General features: G+C 34.1%; 5 protein-coding genes and 1 pseudogene across 6 annotated transcripts; 4 read left to right on the top strand and 2 right to left on the bottom strand.

Moving 5' to 3' along the window:
* The first annotated feature begins 421 nt into the window (after nucleotides 1–421).
* On the top strand, nucleotides 422–2520 carry LOC108470203 (anaphase-promoting complex subunit 10). Of its 2 annotated transcripts, none has more exons than XM_017771481.2 (6): nucleotides 422–703; nucleotides 793–853; nucleotides 950–1015; nucleotides 1134–1204; nucleotides 1610–1714; nucleotides 2148–2520. In XM_017771481.2, exons 1-6 carry the CDS (start codon nucleotides 525–527, stop codon nucleotides 2215–2217), a joined length of 552 nt encoding a protein of 183 aa, XP_017626970.1. In that variant the 5' UTR covers nucleotides 422–524; the 3' UTR covers nucleotides 2218–2520. The 2 variants fall into 2 exon arrangements, with proteins under 2 accessions (XP_017626970.1, XP_017626966.1); XM_017771477.2 differs by having other exon boundaries at nucleotides 923–1015.
* A 417-nt stretch (nucleotides 2521–2937) lies between these two features.
* On the bottom strand, nucleotides 2938–3646 carry LOC108470195 (tubby-like F-box protein 5; annotated as a pseudogene).
* Nucleotides 3647–4578: 932 nt separating this feature from the next.
* LOC108471109 (pheophytinase, chloroplastic) lies at nucleotides 4579–9500 on the top strand. The gene is made up of 7 exons (XM_017772700.2): nucleotides 4579–5011; nucleotides 5130–5234; nucleotides 6525–6663; nucleotides 6912–7082; nucleotides 7953–8193; nucleotides 8276–8367; nucleotides 9097–9500. The coding sequence occupies exons 1-7, from the start codon at nucleotides 4906–4908 to the stop codon at nucleotides 9371–9373; spliced, it is 1131 nt and encodes a 376-aa protein (XP_017628189.1). The 5' UTR covers nucleotides 4579–4905; the 3' UTR covers nucleotides 9374–9500.
* A 2126-nt stretch (nucleotides 9501–11626) lies between these two features.
* On the top strand, nucleotides 11627–14913 carry LOC108483277 (uncharacterized). The gene is made up of 10 exons (XM_017786607.2): nucleotides 11627–12913; nucleotides 13002–13145; nucleotides 13256–13433; nucleotides 13522–13703; nucleotides 13982–14118; nucleotides 14215–14310; nucleotides 14401–14470; nucleotides 14551–14625; nucleotides 14700–14745; nucleotides 14852–14913. Exons 1-10 carry the CDS (start codon nucleotides 11627–11629, stop codon nucleotides 14911–14913), a joined length of 2277 nt encoding a protein of 758 aa, XP_017642096.1.
* Nucleotides 14914–15482: 569 nt separating this feature from the next.
* Nucleotides 15483–17891, bottom strand: LOC108483346 (protein RER1B). Its single transcript, XM_017786731.2, has 3 exons — nucleotides 17387–17891; nucleotides 15965–16145; nucleotides 15483–15861 (listed from the first exon to the last, which is right to left on the bottom strand). The coding sequence occupies exons 1-3, from the start codon at nucleotides 17728–17730 to the stop codon at nucleotides 15811–15813; spliced, it is 576 nt and encodes a 191-aa protein (XP_017642220.1). The 5' UTR covers nucleotides 17731–17891; the 3' UTR covers nucleotides 15483–15810.
* A 2343-nt stretch (nucleotides 17892–20234) lies between these two features.
* Nucleotides 20235–23994, top strand: LOC108471628 (gamma carbonic anhydrase 1, mitochondrial-like). The gene is made up of 5 exons (XM_017773246.2): nucleotides 20235–20518; nucleotides 20735–20878; nucleotides 22380–22505; nucleotides 22587–22738; nucleotides 23569–23994. Exons 1-5 carry the CDS (start codon nucleotides 20404–20406, stop codon nucleotides 23845–23847), a joined length of 816 nt encoding a protein of 271 aa, XP_017628735.1. The 5' UTR covers nucleotides 20235–20403; the 3' UTR covers nucleotides 23848–23994.
* Nucleotides 23995–24797: the final 803 nt, after the last annotated feature.

Below are 24797 nucleotides of genomic sequence, written 5' to 3'. Positions count from 1 at the left end.
ATAATACAGTTTACCTTTTATTTTTATATTATATGTATATCAAGGTACTTAGATTTCTAATGTGTTCTTATTATAAAAATTTGCATGTTGCATGAAAATAAATAAATAATTAAGGGGAAAATTGCAACATAAACCCCTCCTCAATCTTATATAAAATTTATTGGTGTTCTACAAATTATATTTTAAATAAGTCCTCCAATATGTTTAAAAATTATATAATATATTCAATATTTCAAAATAAGTCCTCCAACATGTTTTTTATTTTTATTTTTTCTTTCATTTATGTCACTTCTTTATAATCATTTAGGTAAAATATACCATTTTGACAAAAAAATTGTAGTTTTAAAATTTTTTAATAACAATTAATTTTAATGTTTAAATAAAATAACTTTTTAATAACAATAATTTAATTAGACACCAATCCTGTTTTCCTAACTTTTAAATGGCTGTTTATATTTTGGGAGGGCCTTTAGCATTAGCGGGGATTTCAAAAAAAGTCAAATTAGGGTTTTTCAATTTCAAAAATGGCTACGGAATCTTCAGAATCGGAAGAAGAAGGGAAGATCACAGGAGGAAACCAACACCTAATCGTTGAAGATGACCTGAGAGAGATGGGCAAAAAAGCAGCTTGGAGTGTCAGCTCTTGTAAAACTGGCAATGGCGTCTCTTCTCTCCGTGACGACAATCTCGAAACCTATTGGCAGTTAAAAACACGTAAATCTGTTCCCAAATTTTGACCCAACTTTACTTTCGATTCTCACTTGTTTTCATTTTTTTAAATTGGTTTTTCAGATCAGATGGTGCCCAGCCTCATTTAGTTAACATTCAGTTCCAGAAGAAAGTTAAATTGCAGGTAATGGAGAATTTTACTTTTGTTTGAATAAATTTTTTTTTATTAACTCTTGATGATGGATTTTTGAAGCTAGTTGTACTTTATGTGGATTTCAAGCTTGATGAGAGCTACACACCAAGTAAGATCTCTATTCGAGCTGGTGATGGCTTTCATAACTTGAAGGTATATAATGTACTATCTTCTTTGTTGTTATTGTTGTGTCTTTTTTTTTTTTTTTCCGAATAGTGGCTGTAAGATCTTTACGATGTTGTTTAATTTGTATGTGAATGTTTCTCTATAGGAGATTAAAACTGTGGAACTTGTCAAGCCTACTGGTTGGGTTTATCTTTCATTATCTGGAAATGATCCCCGGTGAGTGAGAAAAAAGCTTGTTTCAGTGCAACTTTTTTCGAATTATTTGAATTGATCTTGTTTCTCTTGTTGGCTGCTATACTGTTAATCATGTTTAAGATACTAATTCATTGCTTTTTTCAAAAATCTTTGGAAATTCTTCTTTGGTACTATGTGGAGTGCCATTGAAGACATAGTATGGATCAAAAGTCAAAACAAACGGAGATGTTTCACCATTTTGTATCCTTGTTTGTTTAAGTAACAATGTTAGTAGTTAGTTCTGTATTACTATTCTGCTGTTAGTTAATATAAACAATTTGCAAATTGAGCACAAAGATGCATATACTACATAATTATTGAGAAAATTGCACTTAGCAAGCAGAGATTTATTTTGTGCACTGATTGATTAATGAAAATGTCTTGCAGTGAAACTTTTGTCAATACATTTATGTTGCAAATTGTGGTTTTGTCAAATCACCTTAACGGGAGAGATACTCATGTTCGCCAGATCAAAGTTTATGGACCTCGACCGTATGTACCATACATCATAAACGTCTTTTTTGTGCATAAGTTTTTGGAGGTAAAAGTACCATAGAGGCCCCTATACTAGGGCTTAGATTGCATTTTGGCCCCCTTACTAAAAAAATAGGCAAATTACATCTTGTACGTTATATCAAAAAGTAAATTATTTACTCCTTTCAATTAAAAATTTCATCCATTTCTATTGTTAAAAACTAGCATAGCTGACATACAGGGACCAATTTTGAACAGTAGAAATGGATGAAATTTTTAACAGAAGGACCAGTTTGCTCTTTGATCTAATGTATAAGGACTAATTTGCCCATTTTTTGAGTAGAAAGGGCAATCTGACTCCTAGTACAAAGGCCTTCATAGTACTTTTACCATTCTGGATCACCAATGTTTGAATTTATACTTGTTTTGATGTTTAAATGCTCTATTGCAGGAATCCTATTCCACACCAACCATTCCAGTTTACGTCAAGGGAATTCATTACATACTCCACTGTGAGGTAATAGATGTGACGTAATAGCTAGTTTGGGGTAGAAATGAACATGGCATATGAAATGTAGAATATTGTCTCTGATAGAAGAGATACGAGCTCGTTAGAACTATGAGGAGTCTGTAAATCTCTCAATGTTGGTAGGAACAAAAAGAGAATGATATTGTCAGTATTCACTCCCTTGTGCTTGTGCTGTTCAGATGGTACTAGCTTTGATAGTATCCCATTTCGGGTTCTTTTCTGATCATTTTCCTCTGTCTTTAGACATTGTGACATTCTATTATTCAAGAAAAGTCCATATAGTTTTGATTTGTCACTCTGCACACCAATTTCCTTTTTCCTTGTGTTCCCATGTCATATATCGTATTTAATCCAAAGTTTTATCATCATTTGAAATATTGAAGTTGGGAATGCATATTCCAACTTGAGATTCAAATCATCTGGTATACTTTGGAATATTATGTATTGCTCTCATATATGTTGATAGGTCCCTGGATTCCGGGCATTGCTTTAGTAGGGCAGCTGATTGTATTATAGGCCTTGGTTCATTTTCGGTTCAGATGAGTTTCGGCTGGGATGATACTAAGATAAGGAAGCTCCCAAGTGTGTTCAAATAGAGTTTGTCCCCCAAAACAAATCAAGTGGATATAGACAATTTGTTGTTAGCTTAGATTTGATTCTAAGATGATAAAAGTACATACAAGGCTAGTTGGGGATCTCTAACCAATAGTGATCATTGACAAGCTGGTTTGGTGTCGAAGCTGCTTAGGCAGATTGCAAAGGCTTGGAAAGCAGATAGAGGGTATCCATAATCCATGGTGAAGATATCCTTTCTGATGTTCCCAAACTGTAAGACTACCTTCTCTTGCTCTTCAGGTGATACGTTATGGGATTGATCAAGAGCTGCAACAAGCTGGAAATTCTTAACAGAAGCCGTGGTCACACGCCCTCTGAAGTTAAGGCACCAGCACTGTAACTGTTCATAGGAGCCTTGTTTTTAAGGGTTAATGGCTCTCCTGAGCCAAGAGAGAATACCAATGTGGCCGGGAGCCTTGGGGAGCTGATGTCTATCATCGATTCATCGAAGGATTGCATAAATGCTGATGGTGTCAGAGCAGTGCCTCCTTCCTGAATAACTGAGTCAGGAATTGAGTACAAAAAATGATGCATTCTCCATGGTCCTTGTGCTCGAAATACGTTGAGCTCGTAGGTAATGGCACCTATGCTGTAGTTGCATGCTGGTAATCTTGGAGAAACCTGCTTGAAATTGAATCTAAGATTTGATCGGGAAGTTAATGGGATTATCGAGTCACAAGGCGATTGACTGTCGAATATGGTGAACTTGGTACCCAAAAATTTAGACCTGAAAAGAAATCTCAATGTGTTCATCATGGACAAGAAGAGAGATCAAAGAAATCGAAGAAGCAACATAAGTGACTTTAACTCTCAAAAAGCAAGGAAGCTTCATAATAGTCAATATATTCAATGAGGTTTCTAAGGTTTGAACACATTATTAGGCGAAAAAGATGTGAAACAACTACAAAGCTGAGTAACCCCAAAGAAAATGGCACACTATGTTTCACAACCTTACAATAACAAAGGACAGACTATCGAGCAAAATTTTTTAAGGTAAATTACATTAGTAGTTATTCAATTATTAATTTTTTTTTTTATCCAATTACGACAAGTTATAAAATATCATTTAACTATTAGTAAATTTTTTAATTACTTAATTATGAAAAGTTATAAAATTTAATCTTGAAAGAATATTTTGGTATAACCTTTTTTCAAGTGTATAGCAAAATTCCTGCTTCGCATCGTTATTTCATCTTTGAAATATTATAACTTTGATTTAAAAATCGACTTTATTCATGATTTAACCCGTTAATTATATTTATTTTCATTTTAGAATTTAATTTTTTTCCATTTTGGTAATTAAACTATTACTTGGTTATGATTTTTAGCCCAAAAATTGATGGTATTAAAAAATAGGTAGCATATTCAACAAATAAAACATGTCATGCATATTGATTATGTGGCCATTGATTAAGCGTTGATCGGCCTATAAATATTAAATTGAGAAAATGGGTGTAGTTTAAAGATTAAATCGTAAATAAAACTTAAAAATTATTGGAAATTTTACAAATTTTAAAAAATCCTTATCCCTCACACCCCCCCCCAAAAAAAAAAAAAACTAAAAATGAGGACACTTTTATATTAAATATCAAATTTTAATATAGAAGGGGGATTAAAATCAAAATTAAACCTCTTTTTTAATTGGTCAGCAAGATATGTGTGTGGAATTCCTTTTCAAAGGTACCCTTTGGATTCATACGGACATGGAATTTTCCGAGATTTTTCATTATTGTGCAATCAATTGTAATTTGTAATTGTAATAAATAGAGTAAAAACCTCGTAAATAATCTAAAAATGTCTGAAAATTGGAAAGATTTATAGAGGGAAAAAAATCAAAACTCCGGTGCATGGCTTGGACTTAGCCACAACTCCTCAAAGTTACAGCAACCACAGAAATGGCCGGCATAGAACCTTAAACCTTTAAAAACCATGTCTTTAAATATCATCCTTTTGTATCTTTCAATGTCTCTCATTCATGTTCTTAAAAACCCCAATTTTTCCCCTTCTCAGCCATTAATTAAAGGCTTCTCCTTTGTTAGTTTCAGGGGTTTTAGTTTTAGAAAACATGTCTTCATCTTCTTCATGTGGTGTCTCACCTCCAGTTAGGACTGAAATTTTAAACCCAATCTCTAACAGGTTCTTTGCTCCTTCAAGAATCAATTTTCAACCAAGTAAGCTAATTTTGAGCTCAAAATCCTCTTCTTCTTCTTCTTCTTCTTCTTCTTCTTCTTCTTTTAAAATTTGGAGGTTTTGTTTACTTTATTGTTTAATCTGCCATTGTACTTGAAGGAAGCAAATGTGAGATGATAAACAGGAGGGGTTTTGCTTTGAAGGGGATTGTGGCATCTGGTCTCTCAGTTGTGGGATCTTCTTTGACCAGTGAACCTGTTCAAGGTTAGTTTTTCATTTTAAAGATTATAATATGCCATAACTCGCTCTACTCTTTGTAAATTTAGATATTTTTATTTTCAGGAATTTAGTTAATTTACTTTTCTAGATTTTAAAATTCAGATCATTTTGGTAGATTCAAGTTCATTATAGCATCATTTTTTTTAATTACTAATTATTTTTTATTTCAAAATGTCACACTTAACCAAAGAAAAACTACAATGTTAACGATTGGACTTAAATTCTGTAATCTGGAAACTAAAAGGATTAAATTCCTGAAAATAAAAGTATAGGTATTAAATTCCAAATTCTTGAAGAGTACAGGGACTTGTGACATATTTTATCCTTTTTTAACCATGGTTAAATTGTTCTTTGCTTTTTGAACTCTGGGTTTGTTTAATGGAATTAGGGTTCTTGCAGAAGTAGTAGTTTTTTGGCTGAGAAAATTGTGATGTCATAGATTAAGACCAATTGGTCCATAACTAGGTTTTATTCACATAGGACAGTCTATAGTTGAGATTGCTGTACCTAAGCTGCATTTTGGGAATATAGAATTCTTTGGAGAGATTACTGTTCAAGCCGGACTGATACAATATCTGGACATGGCGCTGTCGGAAAATAGATAGGGCAGTCTTTAGCTAAGAAATTGTGTGTTCTGTCTTAGATTAAGGCCAATTGGATCATAACTCAGTTTTGTTCACATAGGACAGTCTAGAGTTGAGATTGTTGTACTTAAGCTGCATTTTTGGAATATAGAATTCTGGGGAGAGATTACCGTTCAGGCCGGACGGATACAATATCTGGACATGGCACGGTCAGAATACATAGGGCAATCTTTAGCTGAGAAATTGTGTTCTATCTTTAGTTTAAGACCAACCTATTGTTGGACCGTAACCAGGTTTTGTTTCACATAAGGCAGTCTAGAGTTGAGATTGTACCTAAGCTGCATTTTGGAAATATAGAATTCCTTTTATGAACAAAGAATTTTTCTATATTCTTGGGATTTCTTTTGGCTTAATTTTGGTTTTGTGCCCGAGGGATACAATTTCCAGACATGGCGCGGTTGGAAAATACATTGGGTGGTCTTTAGCTGAGAAATTGTGTGTTCTGTCTTAGATTAAGACCAAACTATTGTTGGACCATAACTAGGTTTTGTTCTGTCTAAAGTTGAGATTGTTGTACCTAAGCTGCATTTCGGGAATATACATTTCCTTTCAAGAACAAAGAATTTTGATCTATTTTTGTGATTTTCTTTTGCTGAATTTAGGTTTTCTTTTTCTTTTTTTTTTGGTTTAGGAGTTGAGAGATTACCGTTCAAGCCAGATGGATACAATTTTTGGACATGGCGTGGTCGGAAAATACATTACGTAGTACAAGGAGAAGGATTCCCTATTGTTCTTATTCATGGATTTGGTGCTTCAGCTTTTCATTGGAGGTTTGCTATCTAATGCTCATATTAATCCGAGTAGTTGAAAAGGGTTTGAGTAGCTACTGACCCAAACTACTTCCGGATCGATTTTTGGTTGTTTGAACTGTAAATAGTGTACCTTTTGATTTTATATTTAATCACAGTTTCTGGTGAAAATGGAACGAGTAGAATTAGAGGCTCGAAACGTTGTTGTGATCTCGGGTTCTACATCATATATGCCTTAAATGATCGTTATGTTTTTCTAACTTTCGTAGGTACAACATACCTGAATTGGCTAAAAAATACAAAGTTTATGCCGTAGACTTGCTAGGATTTGGGTGGAGCGAGAAAGCGATTATCGAGTACGATGCGATGATATGGAGAGATCAAGTTGTCGATTTTTTGAAGGAGATCGTAAAAGAGCCGACAGTTTTAGTCGGAAACAGGTAGCAATCGAGAACTAGTTAATAGTTATCTCTCATGACTTATAATCTTAACTGCACGGTTATTTTAAATGCTATTCGCATATGAGTCTGAATAGCCACTCAACACCAAGCTTCGATGGCAATTGATGAGGTAAAAGTATCATGGAAGCCCCTATACTAGGAGTGAAATTGCATTTTGCCTCTTTTACTCAAAAAATAGATAAATTAGTCATTATACATGATATTGAAGAGCAAACTAATTTTGTTAAAAATTTCTATCCATTCTATTGTTAAAAACTTGCGTAGTTGATAGAATCACTTGATGCCATGTATACCTTATTTTGACATACAAAAATCAGTTTTTAACCATAAAAATGAAAGAATTTTTTAACATAAAAACTAGTTTGCTCTTTAATTTAATTTACAGGGACTAATTTGCCTATTTTTGAGTAGAAGGGACAAAATGCAATCCAACTCCTAGTATAAGGGCCTCCATTGTATTTTTACCCAATTGATGTAGTTTCCATGCTAAGAGCTTCATCTTTACTGTCAAAATTCCGAAATTTGCATTAGTATAAAGCTTGCTGTGAGCTTTACTTTCTTTCTTTGTGTTTCATTGAGTTCCTTGTCCAGAAAATTCGGTTTGGTCCCTCAAGCTGGTACCATTGTTCATGTATCTTCAAATGATCACCGGTGTATTAGATTACAATATCTATAAGATCAAAAGTAATCTACTTGACTGCTGGTTTTGTTTTGCTGTATGATGAGGATACATTCATCCTCCGAGTCAGGTTTAGAGGTTTCTCATACTAGATGCCCGTTGTCGCTTTATCTGCGAATTTAGATATATGCATCCCTTGTGACAGTCTTTTTGTTCATTGTAAATTTCAGTCTTGGAGGGTTCACGGCTTTGGTTGCAGCGGTGGGGTTGCCTGAACAAGTGGTTGGCCTAGCATTACTGAACTCCGCAGGACAGTTTGGAGACGCGAAGGCTAAAACCACGGAATCTGAGGAAACATTCCTGCAGAAATTTGTTTTAAAGCCATTGAAGGAAGTTTTCCAACGTGTAGTCCTTCAGATTTTATTCTGGCAAGCGAAGCAACCAACTCGGATCGAATCCGTCCTAAAAAATGCAAGTTACTTGCAGCTTCAATTAATCAGGTTCTTCACTGATTATCGTACATTTTTAATATCGCATCGGTTTCGTAATGCAGGTATATATCAATACCTCCAATGTGGATGATTATCTCGTGGAATCCATTAAAATGCCTGCGGATGATCCCAACGCTGGAGAAGTGTACTATAGGTACTTACGTTGTTCCGACTCTTTTATTATTCTCAAAGTTATCAGTGTTTGAAGCCCATGTCCAAAGCATATTCAAACGGTAAAAGTATCATGGAAATCTCTATATTAGGAGTTAAATTACATTTTATGCCCTTTAATAAAGAAAATAGATTGAAGAGCAAACTGATTTTTTCTATTAAAAAATTCATCCAATTTTAATGTTAAAGTGACTGGCGGAATAATCAGATAGTTACATGTGGTATGCTTACGTACATGGGTCAGGTTTTAACAATAGAAATAGATGAATTTTTTAATAGAACGACTCTTTTACTCTTTCATCTAATGTACAATAATTAATTTACACATTTTCTTAATAGAGGGGCAAAATGCAATCCGACTCTTTTATTATTCTTAAAGTAATCATGTTGGAACCCGTATCCAAAGCATATTCAAACATGATTATAGGAATATAAAGCCTCCTAATAGGGGCGTAGACAGGGAGGCGGCGGCTAAGGCTGCCCAGAAATGGTAAAATTGCCTTGTATCCCCTTCAAAATCTAAAAGATTACAAGTTAATATAATGATAATTTTGCAGTTTGACCCTCCAAAAATTTATGATTCATCTTTAGCTTCTCCCCTAGCTCTTAATACATGAAAAAACTTGGAAAAATGAGCTGTTGCCACCGGTTCATATGCGTTTTATCCCACATTCATTCGATTTCACTATTTGGTCCCATTGGTTAACCGCAGGTTGATGACACGGTTCATGCTGAATCAAACCGAGTACACCTTAGACAGCTTCTTGAGCAAGCTAACATGTCCGTTGCTGTTGCTGTGGGGTGACTTAGATCCTTGGGTCGGTCCAGCAAAGGCTAATCGGATCAAAGAATTCTACCCGAACACAACACTCGTAAACCTAAAGGCGGGACACTGTCCGCACGATGAAGTCCCAGAACTTGCGAATAAGGCTTTGGTGGATTGGTTATCCACTATAGCAACAAAAGCTTCTTCTCTCCAAACAGTGTGAAAGATACCCATTTTTATGACATTATATCTAATCACTCTTTGTAATAGGATTTACTTGTAATATAATTGTAAATACATTGATTGAATTAAATCCATGAATCTCACTATATTAATCCATTTTTCAATCATATGCAAGACAGTTTATAAGTGTTTATTACAAGTTTTTTTTTTGGTAATACTAATAACAAATTGTTGTTTTGCGGTAAAAATACCATCGAATCCCGTATTAGAAGTCAATTGTATTTTGTTCTATTTATTGGAAAAAATGGGTAAATTAATCCCTTATAGTAAATCAAGGAGTAAATTGATCTTTTTATTAAAAATTTTATTCATTTTTACTATTAAAAACTTGTCATTGTATGTCAACATGAGATATACATCGCACATCACATGTAACTCTTTGATTATTCCGTTAGCTACGTAGACTTTTAATAATAGACATGGATGAAATTTTTAACAGAAATAATCAGTTTACTCATTAATCTAATGTATATGGATCAACTTATCCTTTTGTAAGAAAAGGAAGCAAAACGCATACTATGATAGTTTCCATGGTAGTTTTATATATCTCGTTTGCTATGATTCATTAACGGTGTAGGAGATTCATGTATGAATAATGCATCAAATACTTACTTTTATTAAAAACATTTTTTAAAATTAAAATTTGATCGGAACATGTTTAGTTTAGAAAATTGTCAAATAAAAAATTTGTAATTTATGCACTCTTCGTCCCCTTAAATAGCAATATCTTTACATTTAAGATACCAAATCATCTTACCCAAACTTAAAAACTTAATTTGAATATAAGATCGACTCAATTTGATTTAATTATAAAAAATTAATAATATTTATCTATCCAGTTTGAATCCTAATTAACTAAAATCCAAAATACTCAAATTTAAAATGACCCGAATAAGTAATCTTAAACAATTCAAATAACTCAAATCTCAAACACGAATAATTCGAAACCAAACCTTAAATAATCCAAACAAAAGCATAAAGCATTTAGTGTCAAATGGAATATATTTTATTTTTGGAAAGCCTTGTGTGCAATCTAAATGACAATATTTCAAGTTGTCTTTAATGTTTTCTGCAACACCTTGTGTAATTTTTTTACAGCTAAAAAACACAGACAAATACAACCAAAAGATGCTGACCTTGTTTTCTTAGTTCCAAAAACATTGTCGACTGATACTACAATATTTGTTTAAAGAAAAATCAAATTTTAACTCAATTCACTTTAATAGACAATAATAACGTTTTAAGATAAACTATATTGATAATCATTCAACTATGAAAAAGTTATAAAATAGTTTCTTAAGTACTAGTAATTTTTTTATTTGGTCATCTAACTATTCTATTTTTGTCTTTTTGGTCACCAATTAACTGCTTTAGAAATTGGCATAATAACAACTTTAGCACTCAATATTTATACATTGTGTCAATTTAACCTTGATACTAAAAAAAAACTAACTCTCAGTACTTACACATGATGTAATTTAATCTTTTTTTTACAATTTTGCTTTTCTTTGTGACTTTTTCACCTAAAAAACTTAAAAACAAATTTATCGGCTAAATTTGATTGAAAATGTACAAAGAAATGGTAACACCCAATTCATCTTTTTCTTATTTTTTTAAAAAATTAATCTTCAATGTCACAAAGAACAGCAAAATTGCAAAAAAAAAAAAAAAAACAACTTGCACATTGTAAATGTTGAGGATTAATTTTTTTAAAATCAAAACTAAATTAATATAATTTATAAATCTTGAGGATTAAATTGCTATTATGCTATTTTCAAAAGCCACCACTATCATCAGCCATCTGGTAAGGAAAAATGTCAAAAGTGAATAATTAGGTGGCCATTTTCATAGTTGAGTGAAAAAAAAATTTACTAATGTAGTTTACCTTTTAATAGGCAACAAGAGCATCTAAATAGTATAGAAAAGGTCGTTTATATGATACCGGCAGTGAAGAATGAGACAAGGAAGCTTAGAAATTACAGGAAACTAAAGAATAAGGAGGCTGTGAAATTAGTTAATAAAAATGTTATTTTTAAAACTGTCCATTTCAAATGGCCATAGTCTTCAACGATGCATATGCTTTGTAATCACCGGATTCCACGAATTTAATGAGCATCTTAGTTCATGGTTCTTTGGATGATCTTTCGGACATTATTAAACATTGTCTTAAAACCGGTATGAGAAAGAGAAAAGTACCTGTTGGCTAAGAGTTTTGGTTTCAGGTTTCATAGAAATGGAGAGCTTGTCAAGGAGCAATAGCAAAGGTGGCCAGCCTCATGTGTTAGTTCCATTGAAGCAAAGGCGGAGTGGATACGAGCCATCAGATACAGAGACTGAGTGGCAAGAAAGTCCCTGGCATGATCATAATAACCGAAACAACGGGACATCGGATCTTGTCGAAGCGGATAACATTAAGTCCAATTTGCCGAGAAACCTTAGCCCTTTGAAACTGAGCCGAAGACAGATTCCGAAGGTTGATTATGATAAAGGGTCTCCTCCTAGAACTAATCCACTTCTAAGGAGACATGGAAGCAGCAAGTCTCCTTACAAGACACGAAGGGATGATGGTCGGAACATAAGCCCCTTGCCGAAACCCGAGCATCGGCGGCATGTCTCTCCTTATAAACAGGGAAGAGTGGAGCATACATTGAATGATGGCACGGGAAATGGTGAGATTGCTGGCTTAAACATGAAGCAAAGTTGTAGATCTCCTACAAGAGATGAAATAAAAACAATCAGCCAGCTTATCGAGGGTGGTAGAGGGAGTGCAAAATCAAACTATCGTCGATCAGTGACTGCACCACCAAGACAAAGAGGGGAGAGGACACCGTCACCAATCGGAAGGAACACGTTTCGTAAGCAAAGAGAAGCTTCCCTTGGGAAACAACAATCAGTAGGTGAAATCAATGAAATGGTTGCAAATGCAAAGATTCCTAAAAGTCCTGCATATAATGATGCCATTCTCGAAAGCACAGAGTCCATTTCACCCGGTGATATCTTCTTTTCTCGTGATGCTGCAGCCTTGGCAATGCAGAAGAAAGGCTTGCCAAACAATGGTGGCTTCGGAAACCATGTTGTCCCCAAGCCACCATTGTTGCCCCGAAAAGACCCCACTTCCCATCAACGAAAAATGGCTAACCGAAACATTGATCCAAAAGCTCGATCAAACACTGGTTTATCAAGAACAACTATGACTCCAAGTTCAGCTACTAGCAGACAGAGTAGTTTAAACTCCAAGCTTAGTGATACTAGTGGGAGTAGTTTAAACTCGGAGAAGTTCGCAGCCAATAGACGAAAGAGCCAAAATGAAACCTGGTTTGGATGTGTAATGAGGAGAGGATCCTGCAGGACCTCAAAAAAATCACCCGAAAGAGAAACACAATCCTTCGATGAGGCCTCGTTCATTGGGAAGGCATTTGTTGTCGAAAAACTGAGGCAGTTTTGGGCCGATAAATACCAACCAGCTTCCTTGAACGGATTCACCTGTCACAAACAAGAAGCTCAGCTTCTGAAGCAACTAGTAAGTGTAAGTCCTTCACCTAAAAGTCTTTCATATGCTGCAAGTTATTCGATATATGAAACCGTAATGTTTTACGCTAAACTTTTAGGCATCCCATGAGAATTGTCCTCATATACTGTTCAAAGGACCATCTGGTTCAGGGAAAAAAGCACTAACAATGGCTTCCCTGCGCGAAATGTATGGTGACCCTAGCTGGAATGTATCTCATGAATTAAGGCAATTCCAGGTTCAGGTAAAAATACAATATATATATATATACAGATACATATATGTAGCCTGAAGATGACAGTATCACCATTGATTCTAGAGTTTGAAATCTTTATGATTTGAATATGTGGATAGGAAAAAAAGCCAAAGCAAGTTCACGTTCCAATTGCTTCAAGTGCTCATCATGTTGAGCTTAATGTACACTTGGAAACAAATGCGAAATATGCATTAATGGGATTAGTTAAGGAAATAAGCACCAATTTTACCACTATCCCAGAAGTCAGCAATGATTATTTCAAGATAAACTACAAAGGTTTAGCTTTTTTTCTTTTTCCTTTTTTAGTTTCTTGTATGTAAAGCAATCGACTTATAGCTAATCAGGTTTCTATGTATATTTTCAGTTTTAGTTCTTTATGATGTTGACAAGGCACCAGAGAATATTCATCACTTGATAAAATGGATCATGGACTGTCATTCGGATTCATGTAAATTCATAATCTGCTGTGAAGATGACATAAGTATCCTAGAATCAGTAAAGAGTCGCTGCAAAGTTATAAAAGTAGATGCCCCGGCAACACATGAAGTAAGTATTCCTACAAGTTTCGCAGTATAATTCATATTATATCAACATACCTCGGTTTGCTTCCAATTTGTATTACGGGATGGACCGGCCTCGGCCTTTCCGAGCTCCTCGATATGAAGACTGAATATGCTTGTATTGCAATGGTATCAAAATGATGAATCTTTTGGCTAAGATCAGGCATGTGAAATGTTGGTGTATAGGGTTGATCAGATCATAACATTCCTTACAAAATGCTTTAAGATCTAATCGTGTCACTGCTACGACTGTTGATTCTGCAGGTCATGGACGTACTTATCCAAATTGCAAGGAAAGAAGACTTTGAACTACATACGAACTTTGCTGCAAAGATTGCTGCCAAGTCAAAGCAAAACCTGAGGAAAGCAATCATGGCACTTGAAGCCTGCAAAGCACACAAGTAAGAACTTAAAGCAAATCTCCAATAAATTGATTTAAGATATAAAGGCTCCATATTTGTTCTTAGATGTGAATGTCATATACTCTGCCATTGCAGCTATCCTTTTGCTGATGACCAACCTATTCCACTCGGATGGGAAGAGGTCTTGACAGAACTCGCAACTGAAATCCTGGCCGATCCATCGCATAAAAGGCAAGTTCTTTTATCTTTTCTGTTCCGAAAATACTCTCTTGATTTCAAATAAAAACAACGACACTTTATGTGTATGCATGATTTTTTCAGGTTACCTTTTGTAAGGCTTAAGCTTCAAAAGCTTCTTGGGGATTTTGTTCATCCTAAACTGGTCCTCCAGGTGATGAATTTGAAACCATTTAAAGAAAAATAAAAGCTGCAAAGAATCCCTTTCTCTGATAGTTTTTTAACATGCTGCAGAAGCTGGTAGAAGAGTTTCTCAAGAAAGTTGAAGTTGGTTTAAAAAGGGAACTTTATTACTGGCATGGTTACTATGTAAGTTCAGTTCCTGCAATTGTCTTCTTGTTTTGCAGACAGGCAAAAGTTTTAACTCAAGTTTGTTGTTATAGGAAAAGAGACTCCCAACAGGAACAAGTGCTTTGTTGAAACTAGAAGGTTAACTCTGTCTGTTCTTATGATGCTTTAATTACGTCTTGTCTTAAAAGTTTGATAAGAATCCTAAGTTTATGCTCCATCTTTTTTTCTTTTTCTTTTTTTGCAGAGTTTGTGGCCAAGTTTATAGGCATATATAGGAAGAGTTCTGGTAATAATCAGTTTGTGTAATTTAGGTTAACTATGCTTTGGTTCAAATCATTTTGCTGCAGTAAATAGTGAAATTTTCAGAATAGGAGCTTTTACTGCAAATATTGTGGTAGAAGTATCGTTATCACTATGGGTTTTTGGATAAGAACAATGGAGCTCAATTATCAAACAGAAGAAGCATATTGACTTGTATCAATGAATGAAATGCAGTTCTAATTTTGCATATTTGTTTCACGGACTTTGAACTCGACTGCGAGCATACTTGTAAATGTCCAACACACGTATATTCATTTTTTTCTAAGTTCGAGTCCCCACAACATTGGACTATTGTGTCAAACATGCATACATGATAGTTTGAGGTTAAGGGTTTTTGAAGTGAAACCACCCCCCCGCCCCAAAAAAAAAAAATCCACTCATCCTTAAAAGATATGAAAATCAAGGCTCATTTAGATTTGTGCATAAGCCATATTTAAACCAGATGCTGAGTAATTGAGTTCCTCGAAGATTTGTGTCACAAACTTTACAATGGTAATAACACTATCAAACATGTATGAGAGAGAGAAGTTTGGAGGGAAGAACATAAAGAAGAATGTCTCAAGATATGTTTCTTGGCTATATTTATCAACTAGTATGACCACACATTGAGAAAATAGCATCTTCAGTACATATAACAGTGGTTAACTACATACATGAGAACCCAAACTAAAAACCTTCTATTTTTGCCTAGTTTTACCACATAACAGTAAGTATAGGTACAAGTAGTCAACCACATAGATGACAACCCCGAACTAAAAACCATAACATCCTATCCAGAAAGTTTCTAAACTTTAACACATGCATGTTCTGTTTTGCTTTTGGGATAACTAAAAGCAACCAAAAACAAGTTAGCTAACCAAATTTCACTTTTGTCATCACCCTTCAGTTTCTTGGTGTACCGCTACTACTTGCAGACTTCTTATTGGTATACCTCTGTCGATATGAACAGACATATTATAAGTTTCAAGAAGAATGGAAGAAATTGAAAGAAAAAAACAAAAGGGAACTTAATGAAGTTAGTCAGCTAAGCTAATACCTGTTTCCCAATGTCGAACGGAACATATTTGTATTTGATCATGTGAAGAATTTGGCGTTTCATTGTGAGGAAAAATAGAAAAATCCAGTAGCATAGCAATATTGGCCAGAAAACAGGTACATCCAACATGGAGAAGAAAGTCAATACAAATGCAACTACAAAGGCCTTTGTGATGGCATACCTGAGACCACGAATGAATATTTAGTGAAAATATTACTTCAAAACTGTGTACAAGGAAAAAGAACAGAAGTCGACAACTTAAAAGCTTACATGAATGGAATAAATTCAAAATTAAGCTACAACTTTCTTAAGAACCACACATGAAACCAATACACAAACAAAATAACATCATGGACCAAGTGAACAAATGCTGCAAGCTAAGCTTGAATGGTAGAAAACACTTGCATTAAGCTAAACTTTTAAAGAAATTATGGCAGAGATCCCTTAAAAACTTGCATAAATGGGATAAATTGAAATTAAGCTACAACTTCTTATGAACCACACATCAAAACAATATAAAAAACCCAGACCAAATGCTGCAAGCTAGCTCAAATATAGTGGAAAACACTCACGTTAAGCTAAACTTTTACTAAAATCATGACAGAAAGCCCATAAAACTTACGCATAATGGGATAAATTGAAATTAAGCAACTTCTTAAGAACCGCATATCAAATCAATTTACAATAAAACAACATGAAAAACACAGTTACTGGATGCTGCAAAGTAGCTCAAACAGTATGAAACACTCACCTAAGCATTTTAGGATTTGTTCATGTCTATGCAAAACAGATAAGTTCACCTCCAACTGATATGGAAAAGTTCCCAATTAACGGTACACAAATTCTAATAACATGTATCATTAGTAAAAATTGTCACGTGATACTAATTTATCCCATAAAACAGATGTAAGCAGAAATTTTCCAATATAGTCTTAATTTGGAAAATATGAAAGGAAAATTTAATACATTACAAGAAAACATCAAAATAAGGAATAATTAGAACTTGAACTCATGTAAACAATGAATAAAAGGCTTGAATTGGTAAACTGCGCTAGTTGTTATGACATGGATTTTTCTTTAAAAATAACATCAAATTTTATTATTGGTCGAAAATGATTGACAACATTTCTGCATTGCTCTAATTGTGCAATCCAATAACAGTAAAACAATTCCATATCATCACCTTAAGGCAACAACTGCCGGTGTTATCAATTAGGACCTACTAATAACAGCGTAAAGCTAGCAGAACAAATTATGTCAAATTAGAAGGATTACATTTCAAAATTCAACTTAGTACAATGACTAAAACCATAATTAGACCCAGGAATTTTCCAATATAATCTTAATTTCTGCAGAAATGAAAGGAAACCATCAAACAGTTAATACTTAACATCCAAGAAAACACCAAATTAAGAAATTTACCAGAACTTAAATTCAGGCAAACGACGAATGAAAGGCTTGAATTCATCAGAACCTTTAGTTGGCAACGAAGCACCATCCAAAGCTTCAAGCTCAGGATCAACTTTAGGAGATAAAAACCCAATCAAGAGATTCAATACGTAAATCCCTAAACCGTATGAAATTACATAAAACCCTTGAACGTAGTAAACCCGCAAAACGTAGATCATCGCCACCGCCAATGTCCCCAGCCACCTTTCCATCGTGTGTGGTGTTGACCTGTCGAGAAAATACTGAAACTTCCTCGAGAACTCGGTCTTCCACTTCGCGATCGGCGTAACATTTCCGTCATTTTCCGATCCCTCCATTTCAAAAAAAAAAAAAAGTTGGTGATTTTGCAAGTTAAAGCTTGAGTCTTTGAGAGTTACCAGTTTTTAGGGTTTTCGAGTTGAAAATTGGGTAAGGGCCTTTCAGCAAATACTTTATTGGCTTCTCTGGTTTTTCAATTATTTTTCAAATAACTGCGTAAAATAGAATTTTTAACTTTTCTGTACGGATAAGGTGATGAGCTACGTGGCAAACAAAATGGCCGTTAAAGAGAGATGAAACTTGTTGGATTTTGGGCCTTGTGGCCCGTTTTCTCGGGCCTTTTAACAGTTTGTAACCAAAACTTTTAGAGTACATTGCATCAAAGGTCCCCAAACTATGACTCTTACTCTAATTGGTCCTCAAATTTTAAACCGTTTTAATTACATTCCCGTACTTTAAGGGCTTGACCAATTAGAGCCTGATGTGTCACTTAATTGGCAAAGCATTGAAAGTGTGGAGATGTGATTAGAACATTTTAAACTTTGAGAATCAATTTAAAATGAAAATCATAGTCTGGGGATCATGTCTAGCTGTCATTTTCACATAATACACGCACATACAAAAACAAGGTCATTTTAATAAATGAGTTCAACAACCGCCGTTTTAAGATTGAATCGAAATTTCAAAATTCAAAAACTACAAAACTAAAAGTGATCAAATTGAAAAATATGAACTAAATTCATAAGTTACCTACAGTATTATATTAATAGCATGATTTGACCTAAAGAATTAAATACATCACAATTGAAAATGCAAAATTAAAAAAAAAATTGATCAAATTAGAGTATATATAGCCCAAATCCATATTGGTTATGAATTGAGTCCATTTTTATTTTTTTTAAATTTGGGTTATTTCAATTCAAGTCATTTCAAGTCGTATCGTTGTAGATACTAGACGTTTTTTTAAGTTTAAGTTATTTTAGGTTCATTTGGATTTTCTAAGCAAGCCATTGTGGGTAGATCAATTCATGGGTTGGACTACTTACTTAGGCCAAAAGGCCTACCCAAAATTGAGAGGGTTTGGGCTAAAAAATTTAGGCTCATTTAAAATATGGGCTTAACTTGGGCTTAAACATTCAATGCCCCAGCCCAACTCGTTTTTAAGTTTATAATATTTTATATATTATATCATTTATAACACATTAAAAAAATATACTAAATATATAATATTGCTCAAATGCAAGCATTAAAATAATATTAAGATTATTAAATAAAAAATATTAAAATATTAAATATCAAATTAAAGTAATATAAAAATTTTAAAAAATCTATATGGGCGAGCTTGGGCAATTTTTTGGGTTAGGTTGCGATTGGGCAAGTATAAAACATGTTAATATCATGCTTAAGTCTAGCCCAACCCATGAACACCTCTAATTATGGGTTCGAAACTAAAACAACATGAATTAAGGTATTTAGACAATTTATGAAATACAAAAAAAATACTTTGGACCTTTTTTTAATTAATTTATTTTTTATTAGTAAAATAATTATTCTATATTTAAAATAGTGAAATAACTTAAAACTTCTATATAAAAATTTTGATTATCATGCACTGTCCAAAAAAATTTTCAAAAGAAGCTTAATCTAACTAGACTTACCCATAGTTTTGAATAATTCAATTTCAAATCACTTTAGTCTTGTCGAGGGGGACTGACTCATTTGGGAGAATTTTTCGAAGTGCCGTCCGTTAGGGAGTCGATATTACCCCCAACAATTGTAAGTATTGTCTCAGGACTCGAATTTTGTCTCTCAACTCCACTGAGAGCCCTAATGGTTCACGGAGTGGGAATGTCTCGATTGGTGGGGAGAGTATATATCTGAGGGACACGTATATAATTAATCGATGAAGTCACGAGCGATGTGGATCAAACCACCAACCAAGACATAACTAGCATTTTCAAGGAAACATGATACCTCTGCCTTGGTTGGTACTTCGATTCACATCATGCACGACTTTATTAATTAATTGTCTAAGCGTTCCTTAGGTATGGACTCTCACCACCAATCGAGTGCTCATACTTCCTGAACCCTCTGAGCTTTTTACATAGTTGGGAGACAAAACCCGAGTCTTAGTATAATATCTACGACTGTTGAGGGCCATATCGATTCTTCTGCAAACGACACTTCAAATACTTTTCCCGAAAGAGTCGATCCCCCTCAACAAGGCTCAAGTTTTATTTTAAATTGTTTATTCTAATCATTTCAAGTATCTAACTAGTCATTCAATTAAAAATTCATTCTATTTTTACTATTAAAAATTAATAGTCATGAAGTACATGTGACATACTATATGTCACTATATGATTATCTCGTCACTTATATCAATTTTTTAACTATATAAATTAATAAAATTTTAATAAAAATTTAACTTATTCTTTGATCCAATTCATAAAATTAATTTATACAATTTTTTAAATAAAGAAAATATAATTTAACAACCTAAAAACGATGGTTTTAATGGAAAATAACACGTGGCAGAAAATGATTGATTAACATAGAGGAACTGTAGGACAAGTAACCGTATGGAACGAGAAGATGGTCACTGAAACGGTGGGTACTGTTTTTTTATCTCCATTTTTCTCCAGTTCAAAAGCTTCACTTTCTCAGCTGCTATTTTTTTTTTTTGGGTTCAAACCCTCAAATCTATTTTCTCCATCAATCTGAAGTAGAAGATGGGAACATTGGGTAAAGCAATCTACACCGTTGGATTCTGGATCAGAGAAACCGGCCAAACTCTCGATCGCCTTGGCTGCCGCCTCCAGGGCAACTACTACTTCCAAGAACAACGTAACGTTACCCTAAAACCCTAACACCTCATTCATTTTTTTTCGTGATTGGATCGATTTAGCTACGGTGCTTCGTTTTTATATGCAATTCTGTAATTTTCGTGATGTAATAACCATTGCCTTTTCATCAATCGAAATACGAAGCTACATTTGCGTAGATCTTGACCGGTTATAGCTGATTTTTTAAAGTAATTGTTTGTATTTGGTTTGTTGTCAGTGTCGAGGCATCGGACGCTGATGAACGTATTCGACAAGGCTCCTGTTGTTGATAGGGATGCCTTCGTGGCACCTAGCGCTTCTGTCATAGGTGATGTTCAGGTCGGACGAGGTTCTTCTATATGGTATGGATGTGTTTTGAGAGGTAAGCAGTTTTAAATTTTTTTATTAGTTCTTTTCACTCATTTGTTTTTATCGAGTTTTAGGGTTTGGATGATTTTATAGTTGAACAAGTGTTGTTTTTAGGAAAATGAAGTTAATGATACTTGTTACTGCAACAAATGTGTTGATTGGGATATAGTACTTTACATATTGCATTTCTTAGATGAAACATTTTGCCATCGAGATCCGCGTTTGAGAACATTGATGATGTTTTATAAGTGAAAGCAATTATGTGGCTTAGATGCGAGAATGTGTTTCAGCACAGGGTATACATGTTTTTCTATCTTGTGCTGTAAGTGCAGAATTTAGGAAATTTTGAGTGACGGAGCTGGAGTTCACTAGAAACTTATAATGAAACTATTTTGTGTATAATTAAAGGTATGTTCATTTAACAGAAGCTATAATTCACTACATGTTGGATGATGTTTGCTTTTATGGCAAATAAAAATATGAATCTCATAGGTTAGTAATTATCTAGCTCTCGAAGTAATACGAGACTTCAGAAATTCATGACCGAACGAACCTTGATCCATCCATTTTTCCTACTGAAAATGAGATCAATGTAAAAGTTTCCAGTTTTGTATCTTGTCTCACTTTCTGAATAATTGCTTTGTCTCTTCCCTTTGTTCTCTCATATATGTGTGTTAGCAAGTTAAATTGAATTTTCTGTGTAAGTTCAGAAATAAGAATTTTTGAGTGATGGGGCTGGAGTTCGCTAGAAACTTATTATGAAACTATCTTGTGTATGATTAATGACCAAAAGCGGTATGTTCATTTAACATAAGCTATATAATTCACTACGTATTGGATCATGTTGCTCTCATGATGAATAAAAATATGAATCTCATATCTAGTCATTATCTAGCTCTCGAAGTAATAAGAGACTTCAGAAATTCATGACCGAATGAACCTTGATCCATTCATTTTTGTTGTTCCTATTGAAAATGAGATTGATGTAAAAAAGTTCCCATTTTTGTATCTTGTTAAACTTTCTGATTAATTGCTTCGACTCTTCACTTTGTTCCATCATATGTGTGTGTTAGGAAGTTAAATTGAATTTTCTGTGCAACTTCAGAATTAAGAATTTTTTAGTGACAGTGCTGGAATTCGCTTGAAACTCATAATGAAACTATATTGTGTATGATTAATGACCAAAACTGGTATTTTCATTTAATACAAGCTATTCACTACATGTTGGATCATGTTGCTTTTATGACAAATGAAAATATGAATCTCATAGGTTAGTACTTATCTAGCTCTCAAAGTGATACAAGACTTCAGAAATTCATGACCGAACCTTGATCCATCCATTTTTGTTGTCCCTATTGAAAATGATATTGATGTAAAAGTTCCCAGTTTTATATCTTGTTGAACTTTCTGATTAATTGCTTCGTCTCTTCCCTCCATTCTCTCATATGTGTGTGTTGTTGCATGCCAAGTTCATGCTGGCTGTTCATTTCCAAATCTGATTTTGATGCGCACAGGTGATGTTAATAACATCAGCATCGGGTCTGGAACAAATATCCAAGATAACTCCCTTGTTCACGTCGCAAAATCTAACCTGAGTGGAAAGGTTTTACCAACTATTATCGGAAGTAATGTTACCGTGGGTGAGTGTCCTGTCCTTTAAAGTGGTCTTTGTCTGCAGTTTTAGTATGTTGAAAATGTAATTACTGATAAAAACTGAACAGGTCATAGTGCTGTTTTACATGGATGTACTGTTGAGGATGAAGCGTTCGTTGGTATGGGGGCTACCCTATTAGATGGAGTTTATGTTGAGAAGCATGCCATGGTTGCTGCCGGAGCTCTTGTGAGGCAGAACACTAGGATCCCATGTGGAGAGGTTTGTGGACATTTTACTGAAATTTGGGTGTTAATCTTGCTTTAAATCCTATAGATTCTATTTAACTTCATAACTTTGTTATTGTTTTGTTTTTTTTTCTGGTTTAGATATATACATGAAACGCGTATTTTCGTTCTTTGTTAAATAGGCACACTTGGACTCTAAATTAGACACAGTACTTAGTAGTTTAGTACTCCATATGTAGACGACATGTAGCGATAGATGGGCAAAATGCTATAGATTGCTGTTGCAATTGGTTGACTGTACTGATTTCTAATGGAAGTCGAATCAACTTGCATTTCTAGTATCAGTTGGTATGAATGTTACATATTTTTTAAGTGTTTTGGAGGGAGAGGAATTAATGGCAATTCGGATTGTGGATTCGGATGATATTGGATTTAGATTTTAATATTACTATCTGCTGAGATTGCGGATAGATACCCCGGACGTACATTATCTGAATCTGCATTGCTTTTTTAGATAATGAATGTGGATTTGGATCCAAATCTACTGGTTATAAAATGCTTATAATTTTGATTTTATATATAAAAGAATTTTAGTGGAATTGAATTTGAAATTTTTTTCAGATTTTGATATTTGAAAAATGATTGAAAATTTTGAAATTGGCTTTTTAGCGGACTAGGATATCTTTAGGCAGATTTACGGATTCAGATAATTCAAAAAATGTAGATATCTCACCTGCTATCATTCCTTTGAGGAAACCTCCTGCCATTACTCGATGAGTAGCTTTGAAGCAGCTATTAGCTTCCTGCTTTGCCGTGCCTATCATTGAGTTAAGATTAACGGGTTTTCTCTTTTGTAATTTACAGGTTTGGGGAGGTAACCCGGCCAAGTTCCTAAGGAAGCTAACGGAAGAAGAGATGGCCTTCATTTCCCAGTCAGCCTTAAATTATTCCAATTTAGCTCAAGTTCATGCTGCGGAAAATGCAAAGAGCTTCGATGAAATCGAATTTGAGAAGATGCTGCGCAAGAAATTTGCTCGTCGGGATGAGGAATATGATTCAATGCTCGGTGTTGTTCGTGAGACACCTCCCGAGCTTATCCTTCCGGATAATATTCTCCCCAATAAAGTCCCCAAAACCGCTTAGGCGTTGATACTCAATAATGCCTTTCTAGGTTAATTCTCTTGAGATTCAATGTTCCCGGATATTTTGTTATGATCTGCGGATATACAGAGAATGGCTGCTTTTTCAGTTCCAATAATTTTGGGGTACGGCCTCGCTGAGATCTTAAAAGTTGAATCATGGTGCCGACATTTTGGCTACGCCTAGCGTCTCCTCGTAGTTGCTAAACTGGCAAAGACAAACTGGATGTGCAACTCATCTAAGGTAGTCTTGTGTGGTAGTAACAGAGCATATGAATTTGCTTCTTTATATATATATATATATATATATGTTTTACTGGCAATAAAATTTAAAAAAAAAAAACCAATGTGCTGACAGTATGATGCATGCAAGTTCATAATGAATGTTTAATTCCTTTCAACAGTTTTGAACCAAATGTTTCTTTCCAATGGTTCCTGGTGAAGAAGACAAGTGCCTGAAATTTTATTTCCCCCATGTTTGCTAAATATTTAGGTCGGTAAAAGTATCATGGAGGTTTATCTTTTTTACTAAAAAAGTGAGTAAATTAATCTTGATACATAAAATTAACGAGTAAATTGGTTCTTTTGTTAAAATTTTTTCTATTTTTGCTGTTAAATGTTGATGGAGGAATCAAAAAATGATATTTGATTTGTCACGTGTATTTAATGTTGACATGGAGAGACTAATTTAAGCAAAATAGATGAAATTTTTAATAAGTAGTGGAAGGGATGAAATTTTTGGCATGGAAGAATTAATTTAAATAATTAGATATTTAATAATAAAAATAGATAATTTTAACAAAAAAAATTAATTTACTTTTTAATGTAACTTACAGGATAAATTATTTCTTAAATAAAAATAAGAATGAGACCGGCTAAGTTGCCCGGTGGATTGAATTGCCAACAAGTTCTAAACTGAAACCCATAGTCTTTATTTCGAGTGGCTTGCCATGG

This window comes from Gossypium arboreum, chromosome 2 (assembly GCF_025698485.1).
Source record: "Gossypium arboreum isolate Shixiya-1 chromosome 2, ASM2569848v2, whole genome shotgun sequence".
Lineage (NCBI taxonomy): Eukaryota > Viridiplantae > Streptophyta > Magnoliopsida > Malvales > Malvaceae > Gossypium > Gossypium arboreum.
The sequence above is the reverse complement of the archived record's forward strand: the minus strand, read 5'-3'. Positions and strand labels throughout refer to the sequence as shown.

Excerpts from the sequence above, each read along its gene's own strand:
- LOC108483277 (XM_017786607.2), top strand. The coding sequence starts at position 11,627 with ATGGAGAGCTTGTCAAGGAGCAATAGCAAAGGTGGCCAGCCTCATGTG. Across the intron at positions 13,146-13,255 it reads TAAGGCAATTCCAGGTTCAG|GAAAAAAAGCCAAAGCAAGT; the intron begins GTAAAAATACAA and ends ATATGTGGATAG. Across the intron at positions 13,434-13,521 it reads TTTCAAGATAAACTACAAAG|TTTTAGTTCTTTATGATGTT; the intron begins GTTTAGCTTTTT and ends GTATATTTTCAG.
- LOC108470203 (XM_017771477.2), top strand. The coding sequence starts at position 525 with ATGGCTACGGAATCTTCAGAATCGGAAGAAGAAGGGAAGATCACAGGA. Across the intron at positions 854-922 it reads AGAAGAAAGTTAAATTGCAG|CTAGTTGTACTTTATGTGGA; the intron begins GTAATGGAGAAT and ends GGATTTTTGAAG. Across the intron at positions 1,016-1,133 it reads ATGGCTTTCATAACTTGAAG|GAGATTAAAACTGTGGAACT; the intron begins GTATATAATGTA and ends GTTTCTCTATAG.
- LOC108471628 (XM_017773246.2), top strand. The coding sequence starts at position 20,404 with ATGGGAACATTGGGTAAAGCAATCTACACCGTTGGATTCTGGATCAGA. Across the intron at positions 20,879-22,379 it reads GTATGGATGTGTTTTGAGAG|GTGATGTTAATAACATCAGC; the intron begins GTAAGCAGTTTT and ends TGATGCGCACAG. Across the intron at positions 22,506-22,586 it reads CGGAAGTAATGTTACCGTGG|GTCATAGTGCTGTTTTACAT; the intron begins GTGAGTGTCCTG and ends AAAACTGAACAG.
- LOC108483346 (XM_017786731.2), bottom strand. The coding sequence starts at position 17,730 with ATGGAGGGATCGGAAAATGACGGAAATGTTACGCCGATCGCGAAGTGG. Across the intron at positions 16,146-17,386 it reads TTGCCTGAATTTAAGTTCTG|GTATGCCATCACAAAGGCCT; the intron begins GTAAATTTCTTA and ends TCGTGGTCTCAG. Across the intron at positions 15,862-15,964 it reads CGTTCGACATTGGGAAACAG|AGGTATACCAATAAGAAGTC; the intron begins GTATTAGCTTAG and ends TCATATCGACAG.
- LOC108471109 (XM_017772700.2), top strand. The coding sequence starts at position 4,906 with ATGTCTTCATCTTCTTCATGTGGTGTCTCACCTCCAGTTAGGACTGAA. Across the intron at positions 5,012-5,129 it reads AAGAATCAATTTTCAACCAA|GAAGCAAATGTGAGATGATA; the intron begins GTAAGCTAATTT and ends TTGTACTTGAAG. Across the intron at positions 7,083-7,952 it reads ACAGTTTTAGTCGGAAACAG|TCTTGGAGGGTTCACGGCTT; the intron begins GTAGCAATCGAG and ends TGTAAATTTCAG.